The sequence below is a fragment of the Chaetodon auriga genome, chromosome 9 (genome assembly GCF_051107435.1).
Source record: "Chaetodon auriga isolate fChaAug3 chromosome 9, fChaAug3.hap1, whole genome shotgun sequence".
NCBI classification, from domain to species: domain Eukaryota; kingdom Metazoa; phylum Chordata; class Actinopteri; order Chaetodontiformes; family Chaetodontidae; genus Chaetodon; species Chaetodon auriga.
In genome coordinates this window covers 12,180,776-12,195,475 of record NC_135082.1, presented here as the reverse complement: position 1 = coordinate 12,195,475, position 14,700 = coordinate 12,180,776, and the positions used below count along the sequence as shown (strand labels likewise).

The 14,700-nt window shown below is 43.0% G+C and overlaps 1 protein-coding gene across 2 annotated transcripts in view; it reads right to left on the bottom strand.

The window, feature by feature from the left end:
• Positions 1 to 14,700, bottom strand: part of nlgn3a (neuroligin 3a) — a 115,632-nt gene that overhangs the window by 60,986 nt on the left and 39,946 nt on the right. For both annotated transcript variants that reach the window (XM_076738447.1, XM_076738446.1), the window contains one exon: positions 11,831 to 11,980. In XM_076738447.1, the coding sequence (XP_076594562.1) occupies positions 11,831 to 11,980 (150 nt within the window). The remainder of the gene's footprint in view (positions 1 to 11,830; positions 11,981 to 14,700) is intronic.

Here is a 14,700-nt window from a genome sequence, read left to right as displayed (position 1 = left end):
GGGAGAAGACACTTTTATATTGTCATTTTGTGTTGGAACGTTTTTTTTTTTTTTCCTTTACGGGGCGGGGGGTTATTTTGGGTAATTTTTACATCGTAATTTTGAATTGTACCTTGAACCATAACCTAGATTTTATGCACTCACCAGCTATAGGCCGATATCCAACCTTCCCTTCATCAGTGCAATTAACTCCTTTATTAAAGAAAACTAGAATGACTACCTTCTGTTTTTGGACGCCTCCACCAACCAGTCCAGTTTCATTTAGGTGGACGTCTGTCCAGATTCATGTCATCTATGTAGTGAAGCCTTTGAGGGACTATAATGACATGGATGATTTCAGTGTCCAGTGAGAAACATGCTGTCTTCACTTAGAGACTATACTTACAGAGGACTGATAGGGACCTTCATCACATGGTGCAACAACAATCACCTGAAGCTCATTATCAGCAGAACCAATGAGCCCGTGTTGGACTACAATGCTTCAAATATGGGTGTTGCTGCAAAGAAGCTAATATGGATGTTTCACACACATCTTCAACCCAGCAGCACAGAAGATCTATACAACCAGCTCAGTTTCAAGGCAATTTGTTTTAAAATGTTGGGCTTTTCTTGATTTTATGCATTCTATGAGTTTATTTTCCATCTTATATTGTTATGCATTCTCTGTATTCTATTTTCAAGCTTATTTTCTATCTAATTGTTACTTGTATTATTGAGTGGCTTTTATTTTCATCTTTTTTCCCACTAATTATAGCTGTTTGAGTCCATGCAGTAATATCCTTTATACAATAATGTGTTAACAAAGTGGTGAACCTCCCTCCATCCTTGCTTGTGAACGACTGAACCTTTCCAGGAAGCCCCTTTCATACCCAACCATGATACTATCACCTGTTACCAATTAACCTGTTTACCCCTTGAAATGAAGTGTTTTTGATGCACTGCACATCTTTCACAGTCTTTTGTTGCTCCTGTCTCAACTTGTTGGAAACATGCTGCTGCATCAAATTCAGAATTAGCATTAATTTACAAAAATCAATGAAGCTGATGATGTAAAACATTCAATATATTGTCCTTGTACTGTTTTCAATTGAGTAAATGTCAAACAGGAAAAGTTACCACATTCTGTTTGATTTATGTTTCACACAGGGTCACAATTGTTTTAGAATCAGGGTTATATTGTTATTATTATTACTAAAATGTGTCATCTTTGCACTGACATGTAATCTATTTTGTCAGGACTTAATGTGAAGCCAGATTCTGTGTTTCAAGCAAAACAAACAAACAAACAAAAAAATCCCAGCTAATCAGGCTCGCACAGTGATGCCTACAGACAGGCAGAGTCACCTGAAATGCCTGAAAAAGTTATATAAGCAGAAGGCAGTCAGGCAAAGGTAGTGCCCGCAGAATTAGTTGTACGCTGGCTTACTACAACAAAGCCCTTCCAGTGTGTTCTAATTCTCTACATTTCCCTCCAGAGTATCTCCTCCTTCATGGGGTTGAAAAGACTGGATGGGCAGAAAGAGTTGGTGGAAAATCCCACTTGGATCAATTTTATACCAATCAAGGCTCCTAAATAGTGAGGGAGATGAAGTTGGACTATGTTGGACTGCAGCCACTGCTCTCTTCACTACAGACTATAAGGATATACTGCACCTCTGTTTCACACCGCAGCAGAAAATGACCATATTTTCTTCATAGTGGTTCAGTGGAAATGCCCTCCCACACGTCTGATAGACCTCCGTGGGGTTACGACACATTCCAAACCACATATGACCCGATAAAATTAGCTCTCACAGGAGAAAGATAGTACTAGCTTGACGTATAATATAACCTGTCATGGATATATTGCCACCAATTTGCTTACAATCGGCCTTCTGTGGATACTTTGTTATAAGTATAAGCACTACACTGCATATCTGGCTCTGTGTTTTGCCAAATTAACACCTTTATCTTTCTCAAAGCTCCAAGCAGTCACGATTCTCCCTGAATGGGCATAATTCTCACCTCTGTCCTGTTTTAATAATACCAAACTCCTACTCGAGAGGTGTGATTAAAAGCATTGTGACCAGACCCTGTTCACACGCTGCCCCTCCCAACCCTTACTCCTTCTGATTGGTGCAGGTCCACCCACTGTACCAGTGCATCACGCACTGTTATTTTGCTCCCTCTCCCCTCCAGCTGTGCTGCCCACTTCAATCCATTATACCAAAATGTCCACCTACCTTTGCTTAGCAATTTCCTTCACTACCACCTCAAGTGCCACTCTTTACCGACCACACCCCCGGGGTCGTCACTAATCCGACCTCATTCTCCTCCCCATTCTCCTCCTCCTCCTCCTACTTTCACCTTGTCAATTCAACACCCTGCTCCTCACCCTCTTCAGCCTCCCGCCTGTTAGCCCCTCTGCAGCAGCGCTTTGTGGTGGCAGCTGCGGAGAGTGCCTCCCACACATGCGAGGACTGCTGACCTTGGTGGTTAGGCTTGGCCGCTGCTATGATTAATGCCTCTACAAGACAAGAAGCAAGTACCTCTACCTGCCTGGCCAATATATATCTCCTTACGCACATCGCCTGATGATGGACAAATCTTAACCCCCGTCCTTCCTCTTGCTGTAATCCCTTCCTACCCTTCACAATGATGCTGAGAGTAAAAAAAAAAAGAAAGAATAGAAAGGACTTTTAGATTCACACGCTTCTTTCCCCTTCTCGGACTGATCAAAGATTCCACACCGGGCTGATCTGGAAGGTGTACACGCTGGCTTCCGTTCGATAAGGCTGTTACCTGTACGTATTTTGCCCTGAGGAAGAAGAAGCGTCTGTGTGTTTTTTGGTTGTGAAGTTAAAAATCCCTCAAGGACAAATGCACTAAGAAGAAAAGCTGTGCTGCCATTAGGAGCCCCACACTCCCTCCTAGAGCACGGTATAAAGCAAAACAAAGCATTCAAGCAATGAATCACCACAGATAGATCTTGCAGGCGGCATAAACAAGAAGCCCACTACGAGTTGGGAATAGACTAAAGTTATAAAAAGTCTCAGAAATACAAATATTCACCTTCGGGTATACAATATACAGTATCTTTCCTGTGCCACCTTCTGACTGAGTGATATTTGTTCAAAGACTTCATACAATGGTATGTACTGTTTTCACTTAATTGATTTTCGGTCCCTGTGTCAATATCTCAGCGGAGAAACAAAACAGTAATTTGCAGTTCCTATTACCCAGACTGCATTGTTCTTTATGTGGCATTTTTGTGCCCTTCAATGTACTTTAGTTTGATAATGCTAAGGATTTAGCATTGTTTAGTCATACAGTCTGATCTATTTACTGTTTTATTAGTGTAAGAACTTTACAGATATACGTTCAGAAATGTTACTTCCGTATTCATGTGGCTTAGTGTGATGGTGGGGGGGTGGGGGGGGTGGGGTGGGGGGGTATCATAACGCATCAATTGCTATGCAGTGACACATTAAAGGTTGAGGGGACCTTCAATTTATATCCTTGAGTAACCAAGGTCATTTCGCAATTGCTGGACAATAAACCAGTCCAAACACGACTTAGTATAGCAGGTCACACAAAAGCCCCTGTTGGTGTGAATATATTTTGGGATTTACTGGTGTGGCTATTAAAGGGGCATCTGGCTCTGCAAGCAAAGGCGAAGGCCAGCCCGGGATTCACACAAAAGTCTGAAACGTCTATTTGTGCAAGTTAATAGCCTCTGCCACAAAAACCAAAGGTGAAAGAATGGTTTAATCACTGCATTGGCAACACCTGCCACTGTGCATGCATTGCATTATGAATCGCCTACTGGGTACTTCATTTGAGGCTCACACTCAAATACACTCAATTTAAGGAGCACTTGAAAATATGAAAAAAGTTTTGGCAGCGAGTGGCATACCTGGAATTGCAGCTCTACCCCTGAATCAGTATTAGGTCAGATAGTGCTGAGGTGGAAATGGAAATGCCATCTCTTGTTGCTCAGTCATGCCATGTTAGTGCGAGTGAGATAGCTGCTCTGTAAATATTAGTCTCCTGTCTTTGAGGAGCCACTCAAATCTCCACCCGTAAAAGTCTAATTTTAGTGCGCCACTAGACTGAAAAGGAATAATGTTTGGCAATGGTTCGGATGCAAATGAAAGCTTCGTAAGGAGAACATCTTCCATCACGAACAGAAAAGGTCAAACATCCATCAATAAAGCATCTCAACCACAAACACTGACACGAGGTTGACATTTTCCTTCAGTGAACCGCTGTTCCATCTGTGCACTTCATATTGCCGTCTTTGGGTGAAGTGCTCCATTTTTACATGAGACGCTGCAGAGGACCCCTTGACCAGATGAAAGCAATTGTTGGGTTAGCTCTTTGATGTCTTTGTTATGCATATTTACTGTTATGGTGAAAGTACTGCGATCATCTAAAAATGTTTTCATCTGAGGGCAGTGCTACAGCAAAGCTTGTTTTGAATAGTAAAAAGCACTACTGTACTGCAGAAATTGATTTCTTAATGTCAGATTTCTGAAATGTCATGCTGATGAAATATAATGAGCTTTGTTCCTGTTTCCATTTGTTGTAGGATGAAAAAGAAGGACAAGTTCTCATTAAAAATACATCAGCAAACCGAGTTCAAGTCACAACAGTGAGGGGAAATTTGTTGTTCATTCAGTGTAGAACATCTTTATACAATGTTACTGTGATGATTGCAGGTGGTTAGACTGAAAGAAACAGTTGCTCAAAACATCTTCAAAGTATTTCATATACCAGCCCTTGGTCCTAGAAACTGGATACAGCCCAAATACTCGTTTCTGTTGAAAGTGAAAAAAGATGTTACCTAATAGCCTCTTAAATTCTGTCCATATTTCACTTTCCAACTGATTTTTTAGCAGATGTGTCCAGTGAGACCAAACGAATTCTCCACAGCTGTGAGCTCAAAATGATCAGATGGTAATTATTTCAGGGAAAATAAACCCACACCATCCAATATGCAGATTGTCATGTTACCTGACTGTATTTTAAGCTGATCCCCAATCAGAGAAGTGTCATGACAGTGTCTTGTTTTGCAAATGCATTTTGCAGTGCCTGCTTCACATACATGCCACTGCGTTTGCTGCCAGTTAGGTGCTTTAATGTGAAGTAGTGGCGGCAGGAAATGTTCAGTTTGCATTAGCAGGAATGTAATACTGATATGACTGCAGGAAGGTGAGCAGCAGGCAGATATTGACAGAATTAAAACACTAGATTGCACGCATGCATCATTTCCTGTGAATCTCATGTGTGGGTCGGTCATTTGAATGGCGGACCCCACCACTAACAATGACAGCTACTATACACTGTGGTAATTATGGAATGTAAATACATTGAATGGCTATAGCGGCTGAAAAACAGGATATGATTTCCTGAAAAAATTAAGGATCATAGCTTGAACTATATTAGCCTGCTTAGCTTCAAAATGTCATTCTACAGATATTGTTTCTGTCTGTCTGGTTTTTAAAATACTGCATGAAGGCAAAGCTGCAGGAAATCTGGTCGGAGTTTCTAGATTTTGGATTCTTCTATAAGTGGGTGGAAACACAATCAGTCTTGGTTGGTTCCCTTCACTCAAAAACTCCAGCGTTTGAAATGACGCACGTGCTCTGGATGTGGCGGAGAGTGCTGCGACTGCAACTGAGAACTTAATGAAGAAATACAAAAATAATGATGATAAAACACCCTGCGCTTTGTCAGAAACAACAATAATCCAAAACAATTTCATGAAAAGTTAATAACACAGAACCTTTAACCGTTTGAGCCGTGCTATATTTAAAAATCATCACTCATGAGGAAGATTCGAGGCCCTGCGGTGTTAAGTGCTGTTTGACATCAACTGCTCCATTATTTCCAGGCGCTCAGCCCTACTCAGCATTATTCCCTTTCAGCTTTAATCAATACTTTTCAAGAGTTTTAAGGTAGAAAGGAAACATCTTCTTGGGGACGGTGACAAGCAGAGCACTGAGCAACAAAAGGCCCCATCTCTGCCCCGTCTTGCAGAGCCAGACGTCTGTTGCAGTGTGTCTGGCAAGACTGGCTTAAGAGTTAATTTCCTGGCAGTGATTTGTAGGAGAGCAGCATCAACAAGCTGCTGCAGACTGGAGCATGAAAGCCATTACTTCAATCCCTCACTCCCTGACATTAATAGGATGAATAAATGTTTTTGTTCTCTGCTTAATTTGGATGAATTCATCCAAATGGCAATGAAAACAAGTAAATATCCATCTCAGCTCCCCTCCTGATAATAGAAGACAAAGAGAACTCACTCTGCCTTCGCGTTTTCTTCCACCTACTGTTTGAGAATTCCTCTGCTCGGCGCCAAGCTCATATATCAGATGATAACCGAAATGACTGAGACTGGGAACACTTACTGAGGGAGGCTCTTTATTTTAAGTCGATTCACCCTCGCCACACAGGAGGCTGTCATGTCGAATTTTATTCCGTAGTAACTCACAGAGTGATTTTTGTGATCCCAGACATCCGATGTGACAAATGAGAGGCACCCAGACGGATTATATCCTGCACATGAACTTGTAGTAAAAAAAAAAAAAGAAGGTATTTTCACACTCATCATTTTCTAAAAGCTGTGCAAGGATTCGATAAAATCACAGAGGCAGGAGCGGAGCAGTATTACATGCAACAGAATACTTGAAATTGCAGTGTCGCCACTTTTACTTAACTAAAAGATCTTTAATACTTCTTCCACCACTGATGATCATACAGAGGATTCTCTGTGCTCTTGTCAGCATTTATCTGATCCCTGATCAGTTTGACCATTAAGTGATCTGTGTGTGTGACAGGGCATTGGTGTTTTGACGGCCTGTGAAGACATTAAAACTTTTGTCTTGTTCGTGGTTCATAAACAGAGCTCAGCCATATGCTTGTGTTTGTAGTTAGCGATGTAGCTGTTTATGCTAACTGCTCGTTCTTGTAACTAAGCTGCTAAAGTTCTTCTACTATTTTTTGGAGGCTTCAGGTGCATTTCCACCTCCCTCTGGGCTGGAGGAGGGCTGACTCTGATTTGCCTGTGGCCCAGAAAAACCAAGGCGCACCACAATCTGATTTGTGGTCTGGCCAAAGGGGAGGTGTCTGTTTGTGTAAGTGTAAATGAAAGTGTATTAAATTGCATCTGGATTTCATCCAGGTATAAGACACTTGAAACAACAAGTGCAAATGATTTTAGAGCGGAGAGAGGAAGCGGATGACATCCTAGATGACCTGTATTATGACTTCGCCAACATTCAGCTGAGTGCAGTGACTGGGTCAGAAAGTTGAGCCGTACTTCGGCGGTGACAAACAACTATACAAACTTGTGTGATGGACGACCTGTTGCTCTGCAATATTGTTCACACACAGCCACAAATATCCCCGCTCCCCAAATCCCTGGCTGAATTAGTAACTGCCACCGTCTTTACTTGAGGAGAGGGACATAGCAGAGAGCGGCAGAGTCACTTACCACACACAGAAGAACTCTGCCGATTGAGCAAATGAATGCCGAGAGCGCCGCTTTCACGTGCACTCATACAGTAGGTTGAGGTTATTTTGATTGGATCTAAAACTATTCTTTTGCGGGTCTGAATAACTTGGTTGGACTGAGGAGACGGTCCACAGCGGCACCATAAAATGGCTGCGATCAGACAGATATGGGAGATAGACATCAAAGGTCACAAATAAACCCTGTCAGAGGTGAAAACTCCACAAGTACAGCCTGTACTTGACCATTCTCCTTTTTAGAGCAGCTTTTGAGAGTCTCACCTTGGGTTTTGGCAAGAGAGGCAGCCTTTGTTAATTTTTAATGCATTTGGAAACTAGTAATTAAGTCCCCCCCCCCACCCCCCCAATGGACTGGGAAATTGACATGCTCTGGAGAGCCAGTGAGTAATTATATTTGTAAAGAGCAGTGATACAAGATACTCCCCTCTGACTGGGACTCATTACACATCATTAGAGAGGCGCGGCAACCAGACACGCGCACCATGTGCACAGACCACACACGCACGCACACAACAATCCGCACACAGCCTCGTGCATGTGGGCAGACAAGTCACAAACTTTCTCTGTGTCACACACACACACACACACACACAGATCAATGAGCAGAAATCCAAACACTGTTTCTCTTTGCTTAACAAACTCTACTCTTCAGGTCCCCGACCGGAGCAGAGCGAGACGAGGCCGAGCAGGGCAGTCTGGACGGTGCGGAGCGCTATTCTCCATAACTCATCTGGTGATAATCGCACTGCGGTGGGTCAATACGTAATTAAAGATTAAATCTGATATGAATTCTCATTCATCTAAACAGTGAAAGGTTGAGATATGAAAGTTTCCAAATGGGGCCTCAGGAGAATTGTGGTCCACCCTTTGAAGCAATAATTACCATTACAGCAGCGTCGGGCTAAGAGCTGCAGGGGGATGATAGAACAGCACTGGAAACTTAGTGGACTCCTCTTTAATTGGAACAGGAGTGGCAGCGACTTGACACATCAGAGTCTCTGAAGAGAATTTGTACAACTCTCCTCCGTGTTACCTCTCCTTTCTACAGTATTTCTCCTCTCGCTCTCCCCTTAGCCTCATTCCTCTTTTTTCTCTCTGCGAGTGTATTCTTTCTGTGTTTTCACTGTACAATCTGCAGCTGCCATGCACAGATTATAAAACCACGCTGAAATGTAGACCAAATCCACTGCAGCCTGTCTTTTGGAAAACACCAAACAAATGGAAAAAATGTATATTTCACAAACACACAGAGCACCGACAAATTTCCCGCATTCTGAATGAAATGTTGAGAAGCTGTAAACTACGAAAATAGTGTGACGAACATGAAATTAATGCAACAGAGAAGTAAAACATCCATCGCTGACATTTACCAAAGTTCGGTGTTGCCCAATTTGTTGAAATTTGCTGGAGAAAATGTTTTTCATTCTCCACATTAAGAATGCTTTCAGTACAGATTTGTCTGCGAGTGCTGTTGTTGCCTAATAGTTTAGGCCTATTATTTCTGTGAAAGGAGTTAAATATGCAGATTGTTGTGTGTATTTCAAAGGTGTTTACTGCATTATTAATGCCATATTCAGATTGCGCAGGGACGGTGGGAGAGCTATATTAGTGTCAGAAAGCTGGAGTTTGAGTTGCCTTGTCTGCTTTCACTTTAAACTCATTATCTTGTCTAATTCTCCCTGCCTCCATTATTCCCTCATCCCTTTAAGCAGCCTAATTAAAAGAGCTTTGATTTTTTCATTAATATCTGTTTATTTATTTATTTATTTTGGATTTCGACATGAAACTGCTTCACCGTACGCCGAATCTAAATCACTGATTTCTTTTTTTTTTTCCTATTACTGAAATGCAGGGAGTCCTGCTAGTTGAAGAAGAAGTAAAAACTGGAGTATTTGCTCTCCTTCAGCTGTCAGATGAAGTGATGCTAGGCTGCGAGTGTGTAGCTTTCAGCTGTGTGTGCAGCGGCTAATGTACAGCGTCCAGTCCAAACAGCAAATCTACTCCACTTAAGGCTGTCTAGACTAGATTAACGCTGAAACTGGTAGTGACACCCATTTTCAGTAGAAAAAACGGCAAACAAAAATAAAATGGAGACATGTAATTACGATTTCTCATGTTCAGAGCATTGCAATTCACACTTTATGACTGAGACTCTTCAGACAGCTTAGTGTTAATTGGCCCATCATGCTCTGATTTCTCTCTGGCCTTGGTTTTATTCGGTTTATATGAGTGTGTCTGTAATAACAGTTTAAAGCCGTACCACAGGGAGATTATCAGACCATGCTACAGCGATGGACATTATCGCTCAACTACATGCATCACTTCTTCTCTGCTCATTTCTCAGTATGGCTGCTGGGGAGCTCACCAAGAGAGCTGCTTTGTGAACTGTGTGTGTGTGTGTGTGTGTTTATTAGAGTGTGCGTTTGTGCATGTGGGCAAACCACATCTGTATGTGGACGCTGTTGTTGCTTGTGTCTCTCGGTCTGCGCTCGCTGCGAGCTCGTGCGAGCGTACGCGTGTTCACAGTACTCGTATGTGTTATTAGAGGGTATGTGTGCATGCATGTAGAATGACATTTAGCGAAATGTGGCAGCGAGAGAAGAAACATCTGACTCATAATTGAAGTGCCATGAAAGAAATATGATCATGAATCTGTATTAGGCTTACGTGCTCAGCCTTAAACCAACGGAGGAGGAGCAGGAGGCAGCATGCTCAGCCGGCACTCCAGCTACCTTACCACCCCGAAGGCTGATTACAACGCTCAAAATGATACTCCACAAAAATGACAGAGGAAAACACAGCGCATGCAAGGCGAGCGATCCTGATGACAAAATCGATAGGCCGTATCGCTCTCATCTCCATCAAAAAAGAGAGTCTTGGGATGAATGTAGTTGCGCTGGTGTGATTCAACCACACCAGTCATCTCAATGTCCTCGAGGATAAAGCAGTGGCGCTCCTCAGTCACCCTCCTACTCTTGACATGTGGAGCTCTCCGAGCAGCAAGGTGAGGAAGACCACTCCTTTAAGGATGAGGCTGCTGATACTCACAATTTTTCTTGCTGTCAACAAAAGCTAAGACCAAAGCCAGTATGATACTAACAAGCATGTGCAGCCAAAGCCGGATGTAGCTCAGTGGTCCTCAACCTTTCTGCCTTTTAAAACTTAAAAAATCAGATTGTTTATCTGAGTCAGTGCAGCATGCACTGCCCTGCTGCTGTGAATATTCACCAGCACTACAAAATGTGCACTGAAGGACAACTATGTCAGTTTTGAAAGAGGAAATATCACATTCATCTCTTACAAACAAAACTTGAAGACACTACATTTTTGCTTTTATCATCAGTCCATAATAATATTCACTTTAATCCCAGTCTGAAAAATGGCCCCAACAAATGCAGTATTTAAACTCTCTTTTGAGCAACGTTTGCTAAAAACCGTTTTTATAAAAGTACAGATTCAGGAATAGTTGGTTTTGGCGCTTTCATGGAATTTGTTGACCTAAGGACACATATAGAGTAGCACTGGTTGCATCTTTTACGTTAACAGCAGCCAACAATAGCTCAAATGTGAGGCAATATTCTCAAAAAATGCAAACAACAACATGGAAATTTGATTTTCTATTCAAAGTGTTTGTAGCCAGCACACAACCACTCTAAATGTAAAAAATGTGCGAGGAGGGAAATCAGCTGTGTCAGAGAGATGGATGGAAAAGGTACAAAGCTCGGGTAGTGTGCTAACAAACTCCATTTTGTGTTGCTGCAGCTGTTTCCATGGAGCTCTCTCTCCCTCTCTTTTGCTCTCTCTCTCCTCTCTGCCACTCCACTCTCTCTCTCTCTCTCTCTCACACACACACACACGCGTACACACACATACACACAAGTGTCTGAAAGAGGATTCAGCTGTGTGAGTCAATCTGCAACCAACCACAACTCAGAGAGAACCCCTCCTTCTCTCTGACAAGACTCTTCGCCTGTATCTCTCCAGCATCACGCCCATCTCATCATTTTTTTTTTCAACCTCATTACAATAATTTCTTAATTTATTCTAAACCCCAGTCACAACAACAAACCCACATTCAGCACACTCAATTACTGTGATTCTGATACGCGAGCACCACATCAACAAGAATCACGGGAACCAGCGTGCGTATTTACAGAGCTGTGCTTCTCCCTCGGCCTTATTTGGAGTGTATGTGGCAATCAGCGGTGCTCATTACACCTAGCTGCCCTACAAAGATGGCCCAGAAAATGTCCTTGAAGGAGGAAATGAAGTTGAAAAAAAAAAAAGAGAGCGAGAGAAAGGAAAAGATGCTTACCGAGGACTCCGACGCGGTAGTTGAGAGTGATAACGATGACATTTCCGTAGCTGGCCAGGACGCTCCCATCGATCATGTTGCCCGTCCCCTCCATGTAGGATCCTCCGTGGATGTAGACCATCACAGGCTTGGCCCCAGTATCACGTATGTCTGCAAGAGCGGCCATCATTAACACATTCACATTGTCGTCCACTCACTCCGATCAAGGGTCAGCTCAGATTCAGATACAGCAGACACAGCACATGGTGGCCACAAACAGACAAGCTGACGGTCACCTCTCAGATACCAGCTGTAAGGACACAGTCTGCTGGCCTACTAATGGAAACGGAGGCAATACTCTATCGTATCTGCTCTTCGAGAAACAAATTAATTTCCACTCATTATGCTGAGTTCAACTCTATTACGGTAATTGGCCATCTCGGCTGAAAACGCGGCTTATCGTTTACCATACAAAATATTTATCCCATAAACCCAAACTATTAAAGCTGTATTTGGTTTTGCAGGAGGCAGGCCCACTTCCCAATATAGACACGCAGGAAGCCATTAGGGAGAATAAAGAGAGAGGTACTCTGACACATCTCCTAACCAGGGAAAAGGCTAATCTGGCTTGACAGTGATAGGGAAAACGCATCGGCTAATTAAACAATGCAACCATGTGCCTCCTTTTCACACAGGCCTATCTCTGTGCAACAATTTATTTGCATGGTCTTGCTCGGCATTGCAGGCAGTTAAATTTGCGCTTCACTTTTGGTAAAATGTTGTTTATTCTATTCCCGAATCAGGGCTTGATACCCAGCTGGAGCGACACTCCAGCCAGATAAAGCACATCCAGAGGTAGAGGGAAGAAAAAAGGCTCTGTCTGAGGAATAGCCTGAATTACTGGCTGGCTAGCTGGAGCTGGGAGACAAGACAAGAAACTCTCTCTCATTTTCACTCCTGCTCCCCCCGCGTTCCGTGTAGCTTCTCGCCTTCCCCTCCCTCACTTTGTATCGCTTTCACTCACAGACTCTCCCCTGTCTCTCCCTGTTTCTCTCCCGCCTTCCCTCCATCTCTGTCCAACTCCTTGCCTCCACCCCCCCCCACCAAAGCCCTGAGAGTGGTGAGAATGAGAGGGGGTGGGAGGGCAGAGAGTGAGGAAGAGAGAGAGAGAGAGAGAGAGAGAGGGAGGGAGCGGGAGAGACAGACTGGAAGGAAGGAAGATAGAAAGACAGAAAGAAAGGAGGAAAATAAAAAAAGAACGGAATAAAGACGCAAAAAAAAAAAAGCAAGAAAGGAAAAAGAAAAAAGGGGGGAAGCAATGGGCTCACATTTAAAAGGGTGGTATTGTATTCTGGTTGCTATGGCGACTGAGAGCCAAAATTTAAAATCCTGAAGAACGGCTAATCGCAGACCACATCCTGCACGGCCCAATCTGCATCCATCTGCAGGCACCGCTCGTCGTTATGCACCCCATCACATTAGCATGCTCAACACCAAGGACAACTACTTAAATGCATTTTGTAGGGACACGGCTTTTCTGCAACCCCTATAGCAGAGCTCAGCCTTGATTCACAGGTTTTTTTTCCCCATCATTCCCTTCGTTATTCATGGCCCCGTTAGGTTTAAAAGCAAAGCAATAACTTGTATATGATGCGGCCTTATTTATAGCTTTCTTTATCTTGCTGGTATCTGAGAAGGCTACACAGTGAAATGTGATTTATAGCTGACACTTCTCTATGCACAGACTTATCTTAGACAAGAGGAGGAGGGGATGCATGGGGTGAGGAAGCATGAGAGGTACAGTCAGAGAGGGGAGGGGGGGAGGGAGGAGGGAGAGAAACAGCAAAACCTGCAAGAACTACTCAAACAAATGGGCCACAGATACGAAGAGAATGGCAGAGAGGAAGAAGGAACAGGGGGAAGAAATAAGAAAAAGAGATTAGTCATGTCAATGTTATCAGTCACCTCTTTTGTTGATTCACATCGGGTCTCCATGACAACAGTTAAATCCCTTTGGGAGAGCGATACAAGACACTGAAGCTCCACTTGCTCTAATCTATTTATTGGCTTGATCTGATGTGGGAGGTGTCACACAGATGTGATATACAGTTCTCACTGACACTGTGATTTGTGTCAGAGGCATATATATATACATGCAACAGATCCCAATTGGACTTTTGCTTTACAGTGAGGAATAATGATCCTGTCTAGATTCATCCACGGCTGAGCCTGAGCATGTCGTGGAGGAAATGAGGTGAGTAGCTCTGCTTAACCAATCAGATCAGAGCTTTATCGGCCGCTGCGGACGGGCTAATCTGGCGAAACAGGTGACAGGTGACTAAGTGGCTACCTTGAAAAGCTGCGTCCTGATTCACGACTTCTCCGAGGCAAACACATCATTACATCAACACACATAACATAGCATCAGAACGCAGCACAGTAGCTCTGTGCTAGAAAAGAAACAGAGATAGGTTCATTAATGCACAGACTGACAAATTTGCAAGAAAAACACAACATGCACAATGAGTAGAGGGAAAAAAAAAAAAAAAAAACGACAAATAAAATCATGTTTTGGAGATGAACCAAAAAAAATATGCGCATGATAGAAATGTTGATGGAAGCTGATGTGCAATGAAGGGTGAGCTGCAGAGAAACATAATTTATATGACACATCATTTTCTCACATATTTCTCTCAGTCGCACAAGTGGGATCATGCAGCTATTTGGCGTCTTACACCCCCAGCACATATCACACGAACAACAAATAGCTGAAAATAAATGAAATATTACCAAGGAATGATCAATTCAAAGGTCCTCAGTTCTCTTCACCTTGGCTAAACAGAAAGGCTGGGGACATTCACACCCACAAATACATCACAGGGCATGAATTT